Genomic DNA, 20557 nt, shown 5'->3' on the forward strand with positions numbered 1-20557 from the left:
ACAAACGCCGGACCGACGGGTGATTACTGTTACCGTTCCACTGCAGAAATCCACGATTGTATCTCCTGGCCTGGCTAGGTCCGTAACCATGGCGATTAAGTTATTCAGCTGTTGCATCTTTCTGATTGCACGAATATTTGACATTTTACCTAAGAAAAACAGAAAAACACAAACATATTTTATGAATAGAGATGAAGAGGATTTTTTTGATGCAGTGAAGCTGAATTAATATTTAGGGATTACAAAATTAGAAAAAAATGTACATTTGATGTTTATGTAGGATAATAGATTATTCTTTATAAACCTGCATAGAAAAGTTCTTGCAATAATTTATTAAGTTAATGAACCCAAATATTCCTTTTTAGGCTTTAATTTAGTGAAGCAACTTGGAGGCTTTCAAGCCAGCCATAACAGCTACAGCGCACAGAGAAAAAAGGCTTCCATTCTCTTGCCCACATCATTGTAGCCAATTGTCATCAGGTAAGTGCATATTATCTGGCTTAAAAAACATGAGTCCTGAGGCAGAATCAGCTTTCTTTGTGCTTGTGGCAGATCTTCCCGCTACAAGCTCCATCAAAGTCCATTATCAGGAAAACTCCCAGCAGTCTCTTCCTGCACCCTTCTTTGGTGAACTCAAAGCTGACACGAAACCACTGGTGAAATGTTTTCTTTCATGCCTTGGAGGCATCTCTGGGCCGACCTCTGATCGGATGTTTGCCGTCCATATGGCGAAGTGTCCTTGCCTCTGGTGGAAGGTTGGCCCCAGTGTTTGGCAGTGGAGCCGCCATCAGGATGTGAATGTGTGAATGGGACTGTGACTCTAAAGCGCTTTTGGCCTTCACAGAAGGTAGAAAAGCGCCATAAAAGTATACACCATTTACTATTTTACTATCTTTGGTTCATAGATCCTAAATCACAAAAGTTTCATTTTCTTGTGGGTTTAACCCCCACGATTAAAACTGTAAAATATCAAAAAGAAATACTATTTTAATACTATGATCCTTTGACTTGCTTTTCTTCACCTCCAAACTCAGCTCTTTGTCAGAAAATCCCAGTCTCATGGACAGAGCACTCAAAAGAAATGACAAATGAATTTCAATAAAGGTGTAAAGTGAATAGCATCCCTTGAAAATAGACAACTTTTTGGTTAAAAACTGAGGTTTTTGATGCAATTGAAAGAATTTAGATTCCTGCTGCCAAAAGCAACAAGAAGTATGATGAAATTTGACAAGGTAGGAAGGTGGAATATAAATTATGGCCTCTTATGTAGCATTAATTGTTCCATCAGTCTACTAAAGTGCTGGCGTGAGGCCATTTCGATAAGGTTCACTTTTCCAGTAATGCATATACTTTGCAAGGCTGGACAGGTGATTATAAAGGCAGTTTCAGAGTCACAGTATCCTCAAGTCATTTCAAATTAGAATTCATTTTTGCAAATGTAAGTGTGATGCAGTTTGGTGGATGAAAGGAGCTGAAAGGTGTGGAAAAATACTACTTAAACAATAATCATCGAAAAAAGAGTTTCGATTTCCATAAAAACTCAAAGATGCTCACAAGCGTCTATTGATCACAAATGCACTGGTTGATGGTTCTGCAACAGTCATTTCCCTGCTGGTTCCATCACACAAAACGCTACATAACAACTAAAAAAATGAGCTGTGAATTTAAGGTGGTAAAAGAAAAAGGATGACTAATATTCTTAAAAAAAAAAAAAAAGTTTTCAGCATTTCTAACTCACTCTCCACACTATATCTATTACAGGGCAGCTTTTAAATATTGAGCTCCTGTCTCATTTTTAACAATACTAAACATGAGTGTAATAAAAAGAGCAAAAATCCACTCTGATGCCTCTTTCCATCAGGTAAGGACTATTATATGTACTGCAGAGAGGCAAAGTTACACATCGGTTTCAGTTAACAGCATCTCAGAAATTCAAATGGTTTAGTTAACGTCTGAACTTTACTATCACACTGTGTATTTTTAAACTTGATTATAATCTTTGGTTCAGTATGTATTTGTGTTCCCACTTTATTGTAGCAGTTTGATAAGACATAAAGGCATAATCTACTCTCATAAAACTTAAACTTCTTAAAACCTTTAAACATCCTTACTGGTGTAGCAGTATCTCTACCATAAACGTATCACAAACAAAATATCTTAAATTGCCTTTCTATTTTTGTTTTAACAGATGGAGATTATAGGTAGTGGGCCAACAAGTCCCAGATTTTGGGAGATGGGTCACCTATATCAACCGACGGGCCCTCATGAGACATCATATATCATTGAAGTACCAGATACTCCACGGAGAAAGGAAATGAATGATGGCTGGGTTGTTTAAAACAAGTATGATCCGTCATTTTGAGACATTACAAATTCTTCAATCCGTTACAGCTATGGCATAAGTTTCTAAAGTGTGAAGAGTGATGTGACGTGAGAATTCTCAAACAAAGAAAAAAATAGTCTTGAACTTTAGTTAAGTTTACACAAAACTTATAGAATACAATATTTCCATCAGGCTGTACATGTGTTTTTTTTTTCTTTTCTTTTTAAGCTACAATGATACAAAAGCCTCATCTGCAACCAGGGCAAAGTTTGAATTCCCTCACTACTCCCCAACCCCTTAAAGACCATATAGTGCGGGACTATCCTATGCAATTTGGAAACATGCTCACAACCTTTTTTTAAAATGATAAATATGAAGCCACCCATTTTCCGAAGTCAAAACCTGAAAAATAAGAACGTTTTCCAAAGACTATTTCTGAATCCACTTTGTTCTGATGTTAACAATTTGGATGGTTTATTAAAATTAAAATTACTTTTTTTTTTTTCTCAAATGACAAATCATTAAAAAGCTATTTATTACTGTCACTATTTGTCAACTGAAAGAGCATTGATTTCCCCTTGTTTTTGTGCAGAGGCTTCTGGGAAATTTCCAAGTCCCTGCATTTTGGGAATTGTAGATTTGGACAGCCCAACAAAATGGTGAACACACTTTATGGTGCACTAAGTAGTAAGAAAATCAGGACAAAACCCAGGTCTTTGTGATTTATCAACAACAACAAAAAAAGAAATAAAATGAATGTCAATCTTTTGTAACTGCAGTCTTCTTCTTCAAATGGAATTACCAAGTTATGAAAAAAAGAACTACTGTATTCTTGGTGGAAATGGAGAAAAACAACAGTTTTATTGCATGTCACAGTGTAGAATTGAGCAAAACATACATCCTATTACAACTTTAGATTGAATCAAAACAATAATTAAATTATCTGTAAACCCTAATCAGGGGTTATATGACAATGTCAGGTAAAAAAAAAAAAACAATGAATATTTCAATAAAGATAATATAGACAACTGTTAAATAAAATTAACTAAAAATATTCCTAATTTTTTGTTTAAAAGTTAAAATATCTTTAGAATTCCCAATAGTTACTCTATGAGCTTACCTCATATGCTTTTTCACAAGATTTATTACGAAAATTATTACATTACTGAACACACCCAACAATAGCAAGGCTAGAGACAAATAAATTACCGTATGTATATTAATTGGTAAATGAATAATCAATCACTTAAGCAATTACTGGCTGAGAGCCCTATAAAATCCTTAATAGCTTTAGAGATCATATTCGTCTAATGACAATTGAGATAAGTTGCTAAACAAGTGACTAATTTCTAAGATTCAACAGGAACAAATCATCTTGTTTTTTAAAGGACAAAACACAGCAGCTGATGAAATATTTTCAAGAACACTGTTTACTGATTCTTGCCGCTGTCACTTATTATTACAGCTGAGGCTTCCCAACACGTAATAATTAAGTCATTTGTAGCTCTTGAAGTCTACAGCATTTCAAAGTTTATTGCAATATAATGTGTAACTTCTAAAAAAGGGACTATGCTTTCTTGTACTATTTTTTCTATTGAGCTGATGTTTTTCTCCAAAGATAGAATTTTTTTTAAGTTTCACTGCTTGCTAACAAATTATTGTTTTTATACAAAAGTTTCCCCTGCAACTGTCTTAGAAAAAAGGCGGAAGATGGAAATTGCATGAAATTAGATCATGGCCACTTTGAAAAACTGCCCATTATTCCGAAAACAAAAAGAAAATGAATGGATAAAAGTAATCAACCAGGCCTGAATGAAGTATTCATCAAAGCATAGACTCACTACCAAATTACAAATCATTTCTATGTAAGAAACAAAAAGAAAACGGAGGATTTCTCATCCTCCCTTCTTGTGCCACTCTTCTTTCATCCTGCTTATTCCTTTTCTAATTTTATCACATCCCTCAAGCATGTGTGATCAACAATCAAGCACAATCACGCTTGCTGGGAACTGATACCGTTTGTCCGAGCAAACCTCTTTGATGAACTGCTGAGACGAGCTGGCAGGTGGGCATAAAATGGCGTTGTGATCATTACTAAGCCAATGTGTCAGCAATCAGTCAGACATTGTACAGCCGTGTGAAGCAGGAACAAAAACGACAAAGAAAGAACATTTGGACTTCTTTAGGAAAAAATAAAAAAAATATCCAATAAGTGATATCTTCACACTGTATTAGGATAAAATATTAACATCCAATGGTCTGGAAAAGCGAAGGGGTGTGCTACAGACGTCATGCACGTGCATATTTAGTCAAACCCTTCAAATCCATTCTCACATGTACAATTAATGTCCCCTATAAATAAATGCAGAAGCAACTCCCAGAACCCCATTCTGGAGCAGTCTTTACTTGCAGAAGGTGCACATGTAACAAAACAGTGCTATGGGTATGCATCTCCAGCGTGTGCATGCAGGCCTCATTGATATGCGATTTAGTAAAAATGTGTAATCAACAGAAAGCCTCCATTTCTGGGCTTTTCATTAGGGAAAAAAAGGATACAGCCAAAATATTCTAACTAAAAGACTAAAATTAGTATAACAAGACTGCATTGTATAACCTTTTGGCTTTATCTCACACCTTGATGGTTGGTATAATGCCCTTCTGTGTCTTGCACAATTCACTAAGGAGACTTGATTTTATATGCGATCAAAATTGTAACCAGTATTAAAATTCTATACACCACCATGGGTAAATAAAAAAACATCTATTTTCTTTTGGTAAATAGCATTTTTTAGATTTTTTTTTGAAGCACTGATGTCAAAACTCTCAGCGCTTAGTTCATGCTAAAGTACCATACAGAGACATTCACTTACTTGCCATACTGACCAACTTTTGAGTTTTGTGGTCCCTGTACCTTCCCATATTGCCCAGAATACAAGGCTTCAAACATCTTTTGGTTTATCTTAAAAACATTTCTAGTGGTCTTCTAATTATGATTACCGGTGTGCAGTTTTTAGCCAAAATTAAAACACCTGTGTCGTTTTCTAGAACATTATTTCTGCAGAAAGGCGGGAGTTCATTAGAAATTTACCTCCGAGTTCTGGACGTGACCGCTGGCAAGGAGCAACCCCACACACCTTCTTGTGTGTGACCCATAGCTGAAACACGTATCTAGTCGTCTACAAGTGAATGAATCAGAGTGGAGTGGAGCAGAGAGCTTGTGCCCCACGGTACTTTCTACGTCATAAATACCAATTTTTTCAAACTGCATTTTTTATCTGCTCCGGATTCACAATGATTTGAATAAAGAAATAATAAAAGCTGCAATTTTAAGATCAATTTTCTTACAATATGTCCTCCATCATCAGAAAAATGCCAAAAGAACATGTAAAAACACATGATGGGTTTATAATATGGTGGTGCTGGTGGATTTGGGAAAAAATAAAAACAACCTTCATGTCACCATTATGATTAATAATAATAAAATGCTAGAACTTAGAGTTAAAAAGAGTTTTTGTGACTGAGAAGCAGCTTTTTTGATAGGGATGACTCAGGCTTTTTCACCTCCAAGAACTAAAGCAAACCGAAAGCCTTGCAGTGATTGTGTCATTGGGGGAGACTGAAGGTCCATTATCCTGTGTGCCGTCTTTAGCGCTTGTGTTAGGGCTGGCAGTGAGCCACCATGTCTTCTTTCATCTGTAGATCTGTATCAGTAGATCTGTCCATGTCCTTATCAACCAGGTACATCACTAGAAATCAAATGTAGAGGCATAGTTGTGACACTTGGGGGGATGTGTAGGATATCACATCTATCATTCTGGACATGCTGGTATGCAAAGGAATTACAAGCAGAACTGAATTGAGGCTTTGATTTAGATGATTAAATTGATTTTTTTGTGGGAACTTTAAAAAGTCACTGCTATCTCTTTTTATTAGTGTAAAGACGGCACATTTGTTGGAGTCCTAACAACCAAGGATTTTTATGGAGAGTAATAAATATCAGTATTAAACAGCCATCCATAGTTCTTTGTCACTAACACAGTTGTGGAAGAGCCTGTAGCTGTAACCCGCTCAAGTAATGCACTTTCTTGTTTTTTTTTGGCAGAGTGAAAACATATTCTGGATGGGTTCCCAACACAAATGCATTTGTTGTCAGAGAGCAGTCCAGTACTTAAATCCACAAAACCCTACATCCTGACCTTGAAGAACTTTTTTTTTGTTAAATTTCTACTATTGATTAATACTTTTAATACTGTGTTTAAGAGATTACACTAAAATCCCAAACTTTTGAAGTGTTGTCCAGCACTTGCATGGGGGTTCTAGTTCCCTTATACACACTAAATGGAGAGACTTGTGTGAAATATCATCAAAAAGTCTATTTCAGCAAGTTAGGAGCAAATGCTTCTCCTAGTTTAATCTAAAACACAGGTGCCAGAGCAGCTAATGCACCAACAGCTAAAGAAAGATGGATGGGAATGTTTCAGTATTCCAAGGGAATCATAGTCTGTCCTTAAGAGCTGATGATGATCCTGACTCTGTGCCAGGAAAAATACAGACAGACTTCCTGAGAGTCCTAAATTCACAGTAACACAGTCCAGACAGACAAAGTAAAAGAAAAAAAACTGGTTCCATTAGACTTCATCGCATGGAGTAAACAGAGCATAATGATACGCATCAAAGGATCTGTATGGAAACAAGAGCTTCATTGAGCAGTCACAGAGCAACTCCATGTCACGTAAGGACATGCACTTACTATTGTCAAGACTTCATGAGAGTATTTAAAATGTGGATTTATTAAGAAAAAGTAGGTGGCAACATACATAAACAGCCACTGTCCTAAACAGATATACATATAAATAATACCAAAAGCTGCATTTCCTGCTGAAACCGCCGCATGATAGAAATAACATGCAGGCAACGTCAAAATCGATCAAAGAACAGTTATTGTTAACTTACAATTTTAAAAGGTTTGTATCAGAACTCTCAAGACTGAATTTCAAGTTTGGTTTATTTCAGAAATTACTTAACCAGAATGCTGTTAAAAACCTAAGGCACATGGTGGGTTGTCGTTTTTGTTATTTGTGCTCTTTATGCGCATTCCTGTCAATCAGTGAGCAGTTGTTATTATAAAATAGTTATCTTAAGAGTGCAGTGTAAAAGCAGACAATGTTTTTTGCACACTAGCAAGACTGGCTTTAGTGTTGAATGTTGATACTTTGTGTGAAAAACTATTGTGAAAAACTTATGTGAAAAACTAAAGCATTTTTTAAACACAATCCCTTCATTTCATGGGCTCGTAAGTAATTGGACAAATGAAATAACTGAAAACAAAATGGTCATTACTAGTATTTGGTTGAAAACCATTTGTTGGTAATGACAGCCTGAAGTCTTGAACCCATCACATCACCAGATGGGTTTTCTGCTTCTGAATGCTCTGCCAGGCCTTTACTGCAGAGGCTTTCAGTTGCTGTTTGTTTGTGGGCCTTTCTGTCTGAAGTTTAGTCTTCAACAAGTGAAATGCATGCTCAATTGGGTTAAGATCAAGTGACTGACTTGGCCATTCAAGAATATTCCACTTTTTTGCTTTAATAAACTCCTGAGTTGCTTTGGCTGTATGTTTTGGGTCGTTGTCCATCTGTATCATGAAACGCCGCCCAATCAGTTTGGCTGCATTCACCTAAATCTGCGCAGGCAGTATGTTTCTGAACACCTCAGAATTCATTGGGCTGCTTCTGTCCTGTGTCACGTCATCAATAGACACTAGTGTCCCAGTGCCACTAGCAGCCATGCACGCCCAGACCATCACACTGCCTCCACAGTGTTTTACTGATGATGTAGTGCGCTTTGGATCATGAGCTTCTCCACGCCTTCTCCATACTTTTCTCTTGCCATCATTCTGGTAGAGGTTGATTTTGGTTTCATCTGTCCAAAGAATGTTTTTCCAGAACTGTGCTGGCTTTTTTAGATGCTTTTTAGCAAAGTCCTATCTAGCCTTTTTCCTATTCTTGAGGAATATGAGTGGCTTGCATCTTGCAGTGTACCCTCTGTATCTACTTCCATGCAGTCTTCTTTTTATGGTAGACTTGGATATTGATCCGCCTACCTCCTGGAGAGTGTTGTTCACTTGGTTGGCTGTTGTGAACGGGTTCTTCTTCACCATGGAAATGATTCTGCCATCATCCACCACTGTTGTCTTCCGTGGACGTCCAGGTCTTTTTGCGTTGCAGAGTTCACCAGTGCTTTCTTTCTTTCTTTCTTTCTCAGGATGTACCACACTGTTGATTTTGCCACTTCTAATACTGTAGCAATTTCTCGCATGTTTTTTTTCTGTTTTCTCAGCTTAATGATGGCTAATTTCACCTGCATGGAGGGCTCCATTGACCGCATGTTGTCTGTTCACAGCAAAAAAGAGTCCTCTAATTAACTCCAGGCAGAAACAAAATTAGAAAGAATGTGTCTCTGTCCAAATATTTATGGTCCTGACTGTATATTCACCCGTGGGACATTTTCTGATTATCTTGTCACTCACAGAGTGTGTAGTGTTTAATAATTTACTCTCTTTACTTTTCTTCCATTCCTTGAGACACAAAAAGGTCCCTTGTAAATGATCAGAGACACTTGATGTCAAGAGAAAAAGTGCTTAGGTAAAAAGGGCTATAAGTGGAAATGAGCGTCCAAATCCCAACCCAGCAAAAACCAAACCTGCCTGCATGAACAATTCATTCACTTTGCTGGTCTATAAGTACCTAAAGCTCTACTTATCATAGTCTTAAAAGCAAAATTAAAAGTGCAACTTAAAAAGAAATACATTCAGTTACAGCAAGTACATAAAGTTCAAAGTTAAGCTTATTTAAATATCGCATCATAAAATGCAAACCCATTTATGTCCGATTATTTTGTCTTGTCGCACAAATCAGGAAGAAAATTGTTAGACATTTAGTGTTTTTACATAATTTAAATCTACACTCTTTACATAAGCACTATCTGTAGTGGAAAGGTCAAAACTTGTCACAGTAGTGATCTGAAGCAGTGAGACTTTGGGTTCAAATTTTGATAATACAGTGACTCCTTGTTATATATTGCGGTTCACTTTTAGCAGTCTCGCCATTTCACTGATTTTTTTCAATGCAATTTTGCATACTTTTTTTTTTTTTTTTTTTAAACAGGGTGTCACGTTCTGTGTCCTTATTAATTGTAGATCTTGTTAATCAGTCTCCTCTGTACCGTGTCTCAGGTACAGGATGTGTTCAGTTTGCCAAATTGATATAAAGATCTTTGCTTTCATCCTATAATACTGGATTTTTATTTTTCCACGAGGGTTTGAACTTTTAAAAAGTTAAAACAAGAGAGAAACGTGAAAATTTTCATGTCTGAAAAACGTATATAAAACGTGTAGTGAGGGGTTTTACATCTTAAAACATCTGTATTCCTACTTCACGTATTTCACAAACTGTAGGTTATTTTTAGAACGTAATTCCCGCGATGAACACAGGAACACAGTATTTTTTTAAACACTTTTCAAATAGTAAATTAACTACATTCAATAGAGAAAATGTGTTAATTTACTTAAAAAGTATAATACTTTTGATTATATGCAGTTATTGCTAAATAAAACTGTCAGACATCCAGGAAGGAAATACACTGAGCTTCAACTTATTTTAATCCTATTGCACTGGTTTGAAAAAGGAAAAATTAAAATAGCAAAAGCTCACTTTTTTGTCATCTTTAACAGAAAGTCAAAGTTTTGTCAACACCTCTATACAAATATGCTAAAACTACAAAAACAAAAGAAAGTGAAGATAAATATACAAAACAAATTTCTCAAGAGCAATCGCTGACTAACAATGGAGTGACGGCCAGAGCACCACCTGACATGGCTGCAGGCAAAAGGTCTGCATAATTACTGAACTCCAACACTCCTTCTGACAGGTTAAGGCACATTCCCAATTTGTCTGCAGTGCTTTCTTTCACAATGAGCATACATCCAAACGGAGATGTCAGTTTTGCACCAAGGAGTACATCCAATTACTGACTTTTATAACAGAAGTGTTTTACAAGAGGGAAAAATTGTTTAAACAATTGTACATTCTTAGCATGGCAAGGAGGAGTTCAGAAATGGGAAGATTTGAAATCAAATTTTTTTTTTCAATTTTCTTTTTAATATTTAAATATGCAAATATTTTTATTTATTTAGTAAATTGTGTTTTCAAACTGTCAAGAACAAAGAACTACACCTGGGCTTCAGTTCATATGCATAGGAATTAGGATTTTTGGACATAATCACAACAGTGTAACTCATCAGGCAGTTCAGGAAGCATAACAATGTACATAACAGGGCTGCTTTTTATTCATACACACCAAGAGCTGTATAAAGAGTCCAGGTTGGAAAACTCCACTCACCTATTCTATAAAGAGAAAAAGCAGTCTGTTGGGGTAAAATATAATTACAATAATAATATTTATTATCCAACCCAAAAACAGTTTTAATCCTCTTTTTATTTAACCCTTTCTTTTTGACAAATTTTAATTCACTTTGCTCTATTTTCTTCATTTTTTAGTGCACACTGTAAGAAAAGAACATAAAACTACTGAACTAGGGAAAATGATGGAAGGCTTAATTTAATACTATACCTAACTAAAATAAAATTTCCTAAAAAGGAAAAAAAATGCAAATAACCTTTTTCTGCCATCTTCACTTAACTTAAATTACTCAGAAAGACATAAAGAAAAACTGTTCTTGCTCAAGAATAAAAAAAAGAATGTGGTCACCCAACACTAGCCAAGTAAAGGTAAAAAAAAAACTAACTGAAGACAGAACTGTTTCAATGGTAAGTAAATGTTTAACCATTCAGCAGTTGTAGTGTAAACTTTATGCATTTGAGATTATTTTTTTATCCAATAATGTTCTGTTTCTGTCGAAGTATTGAAGAAAAAATCCATAAGAAAACTCATGATCACATAGAAAAACATGAAATCAATTAAACTTGATATTTTTTAATAATCTAGAAATATTTATGATAAATAATTCTAGATGGCTATAGAGCTTTTTAGCTTAAACGATCTTAAAAAGGAACCAGGCTGCCAAAAATGTGCACACTTTTTTTATATAATTATTGCTGATAAAAATGACATAAAAGTGATAATACATTTAATAAAAAGGAAAATCCTTGGTTTAAAATCCATTAAACAAATATTGCTGAGTAAGACTTTTGTTTTCAATCCCAAGTTTACTCAGGTGAAATAAAAAATGTAGAGCATTAAATCTACTCTGAAGAGAACAGTATTTACTCTTAAAAAATGTATTTGCTACACACCTCTTTTAGTAGCTTGCAGCTTTGTGGTTCTGTTAATTAAATAATCTATACAGAAATGAGGCCACTTATACTCTACAAAAGCAACATGGCAGCATGCCGGAAAAACTGTGCGTCTTCCTGTTTACCGCTTTTTAAGGATGCGCTGTGCAAACTCTGCTCCGTCTTAACTCCACATTCTGCTTTTATTCAGCACACATTCTCTACTCTGTGTAGTCTGGCAGAACTGTCAGAGAAAGGGAGATGGTGGCCCAGAGGGTTCAAACCACAAGAATGTTGAGTAAATGTTTTCTTACGCCTGCAGACTTCAGAAAAATGTTCCAGCTTGTAAATGTTGAGAAAAATAAAAAGAACACAGTTGAAGGAAAATGTTGATTAAAAACTGAATACATATTTGTTATGCTTTTGATAAATTAATGAACTTTCATTTATTGATGTAGTTGTTTGTTGTAGTTTTGTTTTTAACCCTTGTGCTATCTTAGATGACCCCACCCTTCCATTGAGGTGTTCTCCCTACCATGACAAAGGGGGATAAAGGTGGAAAGATTTCATGTAATCCATGGACACCAGTGAAGATCACAAATCATTGAAGAAAAAAGGTTCAGAGCACTGTCTAGTGGGTCTAAATGACCCAACTCCCAATGTTAAAGTGCCTAGGATAGCACAAGGGTTAAAAAGTCTGTAATTCCTCTTAACTAAATTACTCAGATAAAAACTTGTTTTTATTTTTTTTAACATCTTATAGAATTTTTCTGAGGATGGAGGACATATTTAAAGACAATTAAGCTTAAAATAGCATTTCTGGGTATTTCTTTATTCAAATTGTTGTGAATCAGAAGCAGACAATAAAGTATCGTTTGAAAAAGCTTGTACCAGTGATGTATAAGCTGCAATCAGAAGGTCTGCAAGCTTCCTGCTACGCTCCATTCTTATACATCTTGTAAACAACTAGTTCCGTGTATGTCTTTATTTTCCTCGTCTGAGCTAGCATCTGGCCCAAAGCTGCACGGCTGGATAGCGCCAATATTGCCATTTTTGTTGTTAGTTAGGGGTTATAATGGGCTGCAAGCTGGTGGGAAAGCCTTTAAACAGGTTGATGATGGGAAATGGGGCTAGGCTTACTCCACGCACTATCCTGTTCCCAGTGCAGTGGCAAATTTCCAATGAACTACTGCTGTTCTCCAGAAACTATGTCCTAGAAAACTACACAGGCTTTTTGATTTGGGCTAAAAACTGCATATTCATGATTAAAAAGACAACTGAGAACCCCTTTACAACAGATCATAAAATTGTGTAATTGTTGTTGCTTCACTTGTAAAGCCCCACAGAATTTCTTAATGCAAATGTCAATATGGTCACCTGGGTAACTGTTATTTTTTTAGAAGAACCTATTCAAACATTAAAATATGGATTATAATCTCAATTTAAAAGTTAACAGTGCAATAATGAAAGAAGCTCATTTTTTAGCACGACAAACAGTATTCTGAAATATATCGGTTTATTTCTTTGTATACAGTCGAGTTCATCTCTGTAGATTTAAGGCAGATCAATATCCTCATTAAATTTGCAAATGTCATTATAGTGTGCAGATATTGTAATTTAGGAAAGAGGAACCAAGAATCTAGGGACTGCAGATCAGCCAACAACACTGCATGTGGCCTTTGGATAATTAGACCAAGACTCCGATGAATCATTATTCTGTCACTAAGCCACCTGCATACTAAAAATGACATCGCACACACTAATGACAAAAGTAGCAGAGTCTTTGTTACCATCTCCTACTGAATAAAAAACAAATTTAAATGTAGAAACACAAGCCAGAGTCTGAATGTCAACAGCCACACTTTCAGAGACACAATCATTGTAAGAATATGAGTCCATGGGGGCTCCTGTTCTGTCAAGAAGTAATGTTTATCTCTGGAAAGATCTGCAAATGCAGAAAAAGACAAAACACAAAACAAACATTCACACAAATGACAGTGTTCCCCCATGTTATCACAAGGCCAACATGATGAGGGTGCAAAACGCAAGAAGGAGAACTGCTCCACAACAGCAACAAGGACGCCAGAATCTATTCACAATCTTGCTTTGGAGCCAAAATAGATGTGGGCACATGGGAAAGTCCCTTCCACATGAGGAGCACATCTCCCAGCATGCACTAAAACTAAATGTGACATCATCAGTTCACTCTGTACTAAATATGGTTAAAAATTATTTTTTTAAATGGGGGGGGGGGGGGGGGGGGGCTTGTAAAGCAAAATTCAAAATCAAAGAATACATAAAATGCATAAGTGCAAAGAAAAGAAGAGAAACAAAAATATTTTAGGAAAGTTTGCTTTTTTGCTTCAGTTCAAGGAAAGAAAATATAAGCAAGATACACTTCCACTTGCTTTCAGAAGTAAAAAAAAACAAAAAAAAGAGTAAAAATGGTAAATAGTCTTAAGTAATCTCATACGAAAAAATTGGCACAAGAGAAGAATTATTGACAAAGGTAGAAAAACTAACATTCTCTTTTATTTGGTCATCAGAAGAGGTTAAAGTCATCTGTTGAATAGGCCAACATGAAAAAGACTAGAATAAAATGACAAAAAGAGAGCTTATTTTGCTTCTGGAATAAAGCAGAATAAATGTTAAGAAACCTGATGGCATCTCTCTCACAGTCTTAATATGAACAACTAAAGTACTGTTCAACAAACTGCATGCTCGAAAAAGCAGAACTAAAACATCCTGGCTCACAGGATCAAGGAGGAAAATGGTCAAGCATGCTTCCCTGGCCACCTCAAAAAGGGCCTGTCTTTTTAAAAGACAAAGGAACATAGATAAATACCCTTAACTGTTAACAAAAGAAAGTTAAGAGCTTTTTTTTATCATTATTAAAGGAGATATTACTAAGCATATTTGGTGGGAAAGATACCCAAGCTTTTGGTAGTTGTTCCTTTTTTTTAATTTCTACTGCAAACAATAGAAAAGGTAAAAACAAATATTGAAAACCAGTATGTGCACAGATTAGCTCTAAAACACGCAGAGGGAAAAATGTGTCATTTCACTATACAATCACACATGATCATAAACTATTTACAAATTTGCCAAAAATATATAATCCAAATGTCACTGAGAGCTGGTGTAAAGGGTAAAGAAACTGTGCAAAACGGCTCTGCGATTTTTAAGAGAAGATCTTTGAACAAAACTGAAGTATAGAAACAAATGAATATCCATAAATGACTTTGCAAGGAGCTTATCATGGAGGCAGCCATTGGCTCTGCATCATATGGGCAGAACTCCAGCATGACTGCAGCTGGTGAAACTCCCTCTGGGAGTCTGGCTGTGTTTGAACTTGAATTGCACAAATAAAGTGCCAATTACCAATCTAATTGTGAGTAACAAAGCCTAGTGCTAGTTTTCCCGAGTCCCGCATTTACTGTGTATCTTTAAATCTCCAATTTAAAAGGTTACATTGAGTTCACTTAATTGTGAATGAGAATGGCTGATTTAGAAATCGTAGGCTGAGTTTTGGAGTTTTAATAACCGGGAATGAATTAAGCAAATGGCAGCAGTGTACAAATAGCCTTATCAATGCTTATTAAATAATAAACTCACGTTCAGCTGCCATTAAAAAAAAATAGAAAAAAAACAGCAAGGAAATATATTTTTATTTTCTTTTAAACATGGGAGCTGACCAACACCCAAATCTAAAACATACATACATAATTTACTTATCTAGCAAATACATGTTAATAATTGAGTGGTCCAGTCTCTAGTATGTCTGACTTTTCTAATTGTTGTTCTGAGTATTCACAGCAGAACAGTTCGGTAACTCAGAATGTTTGCTTTGTTTGGACAAGTGACTAAAAGCTACAAAATTAGGAAAGAACAAAGTACAAAATAATAATGTTTTGGGTATAACTGCGTTCACAGTAACTGTAGAACTTATTTGTAACACGCTGCGCTTTACTTGCATGTAAAAAATCAGACTGATATCACTGAAACAAACATTACTATGGCTATGCTCCAACCTTGTTATATTACACATTAAAAAAAACAATCTGACACCGCTACACATTAGTGTATTAACAGGAATAACCAATCTTGCTTGCAACGCGTAAAAAAAAAAATAGACTGAAATTTTGACAGAGCACCGAGTATCTCTAAAAAATTGCTTCAATGTCAGTAAGGACAACCAGAATGAATCCATATATAAAACACTCCGGATAATAAATCGGGCTGTCGTTTTTTGAACCAAATTAAGCCTTTTAAGTGTGCCTTATAGTGCAGAAAATATGGTTATATAAAAAAGACGATTGTTGTGAACACAGAAGAAAGATCCTAAACAACTCTAGGCAAACATAACTTCTGTATTTATCTAAAACGATCTACCTTTAAAAAATCAAACTAAAAAATGAAATAAGGTCTCTTATCTGACTTCTATTTTGGCTGCTAAATCATAACAAGGAGCTTCATTAATGGCCAGTAAAAGAATCAAAAACATTTTTTCCTTCAAATGTTGGCTCATTCAAAGCTACTTGGGTTCCACACAAGAAGGAGATTGGCTTAATGCATCGACCTAACCTCAAAAACACAATGGCATTACCGCAGGGCTCTGGCAGCGTCTATTCCTCTCTGAAACATAGGTATTTGAAATGGTGAGTTCCACAAACGTCGAGTTCATGATGTGCAAAATTCATGCATATTTTTTCAGCTGTATAATTTAATCATGTACAGCTATAAAAGTTGGTGATGAGGAAAACATGAGGAATGAGCGTAAATGGTGCAGCACGAACCCATCTTGGTCCAGGAGAGCTTGAATCGAGCTCTGCTACACTGCAGCAGCCTCTCTCTGTAACATGTATGGATAGGTTTAATATAAAAACATTTCAATGCTCACCAGTGCAGCCTAATGGCATTAAACCTCATTTTTCCCCAACTAAAAGAAAGCCCTTTAGACTGGAATGTGCTCCTTCTTCATCCTCATCCAACCAATATGAAAACATAAACACTTTGTGTCTTGTTTGAATTCTTGCTTGACTGGGTTGATAGTATGAAGGCAACACAATGCACATGCCACAAAATATTGCATTTGTACAGTAAATCAATATTTGTGCATCTATTTCTCTGAATTTCAATTAAATTTAGCCAAATATTGCCTGCTAATTTATACGAGATGAAAACGAGATGACACATCTCAAGGGGCTTATCCTACAAACAAATAAATGTGAAATAAAATACAGAAGGGACAATATGCAAATGAGAAGAATGAAAGTCATTAGTATGCAACTTATTAAACTTCAAGGTGATTCTAACAAGTTTTAAAAATCCAAATTAGAATTTTAACCAGAACATTTATCTGATACATAAACTCAATTTTTTTGTTGATTTGATGTTGTTCCTTAAATTTCTTTGAAAAACACAATTTCCTGTTTTTAAACACCCTACATATTTCTAAAACGGTGTTTTTCAACCAGTGTGCCACGGCACACTCGTGTGCCGTGGGAAATTGCCCTCTTAAACTGATCTAAAAACATTTACCATCTCAAGGATATCAGCTCTGTTTTCATCCAAACAGGCCCTGATAAAACACTGAGTAGTTAGGAATATGAAAGATCGTAAAAGACTTTTTTCTTTGTGTTTATTTGATTCTATTAAAGACAATTTGATAAGAATGACGGTACCGCGATTTAGCCGTAGCTTCAGATGTTTTTGGAAAAGTCCCGCCCCTTTAACTGTCTCCACCAATCAGTCTTGGAGGCTTAATCATACGTCATCAGTCTGACCAATCAGAAGTGGTTAAAGTCTTCACTTCCTTGTTCCGATTTAGCTCATAAAGTCCAACATAAATATCAGCTAAAGCTCGTATTTAGCGGTGTAGCTTTCCACAGAATCCGGTATCAGACCGTGGAAAAAGTGAACAAAACAATGAAGAATGAATAATGAAGCTCAGAGACGCTAGTCTTTCTGCCCTTTTGCTGCAGTTTTCACACTACATCTCCCATGATGCATTGGGTTAAAGTGATGTCGTCTCAGCGCACAATGACTCTTTCTTGTTAAACGTCTTGAAACCACAACAAACACACATCAAACAGTTTTTAAATCTTCCAACTTAACTTTTATTACATCTTCTGGAAAAAACAGCTGCAACTTCCAGCTTTTTCTGCCACAATAATTATCACAAAAATGCATGTGAGATTATGGAGGGGCTGTAGATCAGTACAGACTATGAGTTTCTCCTTTTTTTTTTTTTTTGATGCTGGTGTGCCACAGGATTTTTGTCAAGGTTAAAGTGTGCTGTGGCTCAAAAAAGGTTGAAAAACACTGTCCTAAAAGACAAATGAGAACTAAGCATGCTTGGTCTTTTATTAAACTTGTGCTGAAGCTGAAGTAAAACACAAGAAGATGAGTACAACTGACATTTCTATTTGATATTTAATTAAGAAACAGAGGATGATGAATGGTATGAGATGGAACAAGAAGTCCTTGACTTTAAAAAATAAAAAACTTCTAATGAAACATTTTTTATTAGAATTTCACAAGGACCCTGCATATGAAGCTTGATTTCACACAAATACTAAACAGTCATTTTTATATATAACTACAAGTTATTACATGTGGAGTTCCTGCTGAGGTTAAGTATCTGCACTGTGTTAGTATTCCTACAAGAAGCCACAAGGCTTTGCCCTACTTCCTAGTTGCTTTCAAGCTGCAAAGGGAAAGGAAAACAATAGGTATATAACATCGAGTGTAAACTCCCAATCATATCTTTGTTGTATTATAAACAGGAAGAAAGGAAGATGGAGGCAGCTTTTTCTTTTTTTAGCAGCTCAACCCTGAAGGACACAACATCAGCGTCAAGTACAAACCCTAGATGGCTCCTTCACTTACCCTTTTATGCTTCATTGCCTTTCACACTTTCTCAGTGTCATCTTTACCTCTTATGTTAGCACTTCTCTATTTGCCACAGTGAAACACTCTATCCTTACCCATTCATCCATCCATCCATCCCTCCATCAATTAATCTACCAAACTTGCTTAATATGTTTTGGGGGTCACAGAGTTGGACAAAGGCTACACCCAGGTTGCCAGTCTGTCTCAGGGCATTCGATCCTTATTAAAAAAAAATAATAATAAAGTCAAGAATCTTTCCTTATAAAGGGAAGGGCTCAAGAAAAAAAGCTTGCATGATTTTGCACAATATTATTATTACGTATTTGTTAAAAAAAATTTAAATAAACAAGCGTGTTTGTTTTCCCCCCACTAATGACCACTGAAGAAGAGCCGGCTTCGGCATGATTGTTCAAAAGCAACATAGACGTTAACGAATTAAACGGATTTAGGGATTTGAAGTGATATAAATAGTCAACTAGACTTGATAGCGTCTTCTCTATGATATGGTTATCTGAATAATTGTTCTTATATTGCGCTAATATACTAGACACTTATATAACCCTTGTGCTATCTTAGATGACCCCACCCTTGCATTGACGTGTTCTCCCTACCATGACAAAGGTGGATAAAGGTGGAAAGATTTCATGGAATCCATAGACACCAGTGAAGATCACAAATCATTGAAGAAAAAAGGTTCAGCGCACTGTCTAGTGGGTCTAGATGACCCAACTCCCAATGTTAAAGTGCCTAGGATAGCACAAGGGTTTATTCCTCCTATGTTTCATGAAACTAAATATGGTTTCTGTAGTGAAGGATGAATATATCCAGTCTTATTTTGTTATTCATTCCGTTATTAAGATTTGTCTTTCAAGATCAAAAGCCCGGTCATGTATGTTGATAAATACATTTCTCCCAAAAGTGCAACTTATATTCCAGTGTGAGTTATAAATGATTCTTTTTTCTTTATAATGCATTTTTTTGGCATCTGTGCATATACCCCAAAGCAGCTAATAGTTGGAAAAACATGGTAATATTAATCCTGATTAATACTGACTACCATCAAACTCAACATTCATGTTGAAGGCATGTAACTCTGTGCATGACCACTTGTCCAGAAGACATATTTGCCTCTAAAAAAGAAAAAAACATTTTAATTTTTTTGGTTAAATGTTTGCACTCCCAAAGCTGAGACACAATTCAACGTATGCTGGTTGACTTTTTCTTTATTGTGTTGCAGAACAGCAAAGACTAAAAACTATTTATTTATTTAGATTTCTTGTTAGAAATAAAATACATAAAAGCATCCATTCTAGTATATAGAACAAAGAAAGATAAAGCGTAGAGAAGTGTGAAAAGTCAAATGGTCTACTCAATGATTAACTCCCAAGCCAACACTAAAACACTAGGACTGCCCACTCACCGACAAACCTGGAACGGCAGAAGAGGTCAACAGTGCAGTTTATCATGAAGTGCAGGCAAAAGTGGAGCAGCTACAATGTTATCTATTTCTGCTCAAGTAAAATATATACTGCCCACAGCATTAACCAAACTTCTCTTTGAACAACACTTGCCTGTTCTGGGAAGATTGTCCTTTATCTTTGAATGGAGTTGGAGTGGAATAAGCTTTACTAAAAGCTAAATAGAAACAGCAATATAGTTTGTTTTACCTTCGAAATGCTCGATTACTCTGAATTTAGCATGTCAACTTTTTATCAATGTTGACTCAACGTTTTCATAGTTTAGGGGTAAGAACATACATTAAGACCATGAATTATTTGTAAAAATAGATTAATCTTTTTTTTTTCACTTGTCCTGTCCAACAGCTAGGCAGGCAGATGAGAGCTGAGGGCCTCTTGTGTTGGACATATTTTACTTTAACAAGAGGGGTTATTCATTTCAACCATGTTTGAAAATCTTTGGTGTTGGACCGGACAGAAAAGGAAAGAAGGGAAGAAGAGAGAGGGATGTTAGAGAGGGGGGGGGGGGGGGGGGGTGATAGTGAGAGGGGGTTAAGACCATGAAGCAGCATAGAGCAGACAGGTTTACTGGT

General features: G+C 35.8%; 1 protein-coding gene across 8 annotated transcripts in view; it reads right to left on the reverse strand.

The window, feature by feature from the left end:
• The window catches only part of LOC101171470 (glutathione S-transferase, C-terminal domain containing), a 54871-nt gene that overhangs the window by 22335 nt on the left and 11979 nt on the right, over window positions 1-20557 (reverse strand). For all 8 annotated transcript variants that reach the window (XR_013657994.1, XM_023957340.2, XM_023957336.2 and 5 more), the window contains exon 6: window positions 34-149. Coding sequence is in view for 7 of the 8 variants with exons in the window: in XM_023957340.2 (XP_023813108.1) it covers window positions 34-149 (116 nt within the window). In the remaining variant the exon portion in view is untranslated. The remainder of the gene's footprint in view (window positions 1-33; window positions 150-20557) is intronic.

The sequence above is a fragment of the Oryzias latipes genome, chromosome 1 (assembly GCF_053564925.1).
Source record: "Oryzias latipes strain Hd-rR chromosome 1, Olatipes_Hd-rR_3.1".
Lineage (NCBI taxonomy): Eukaryota > Metazoa > Chordata > Actinopteri > Beloniformes > Adrianichthyidae > Oryzias > Oryzias latipes.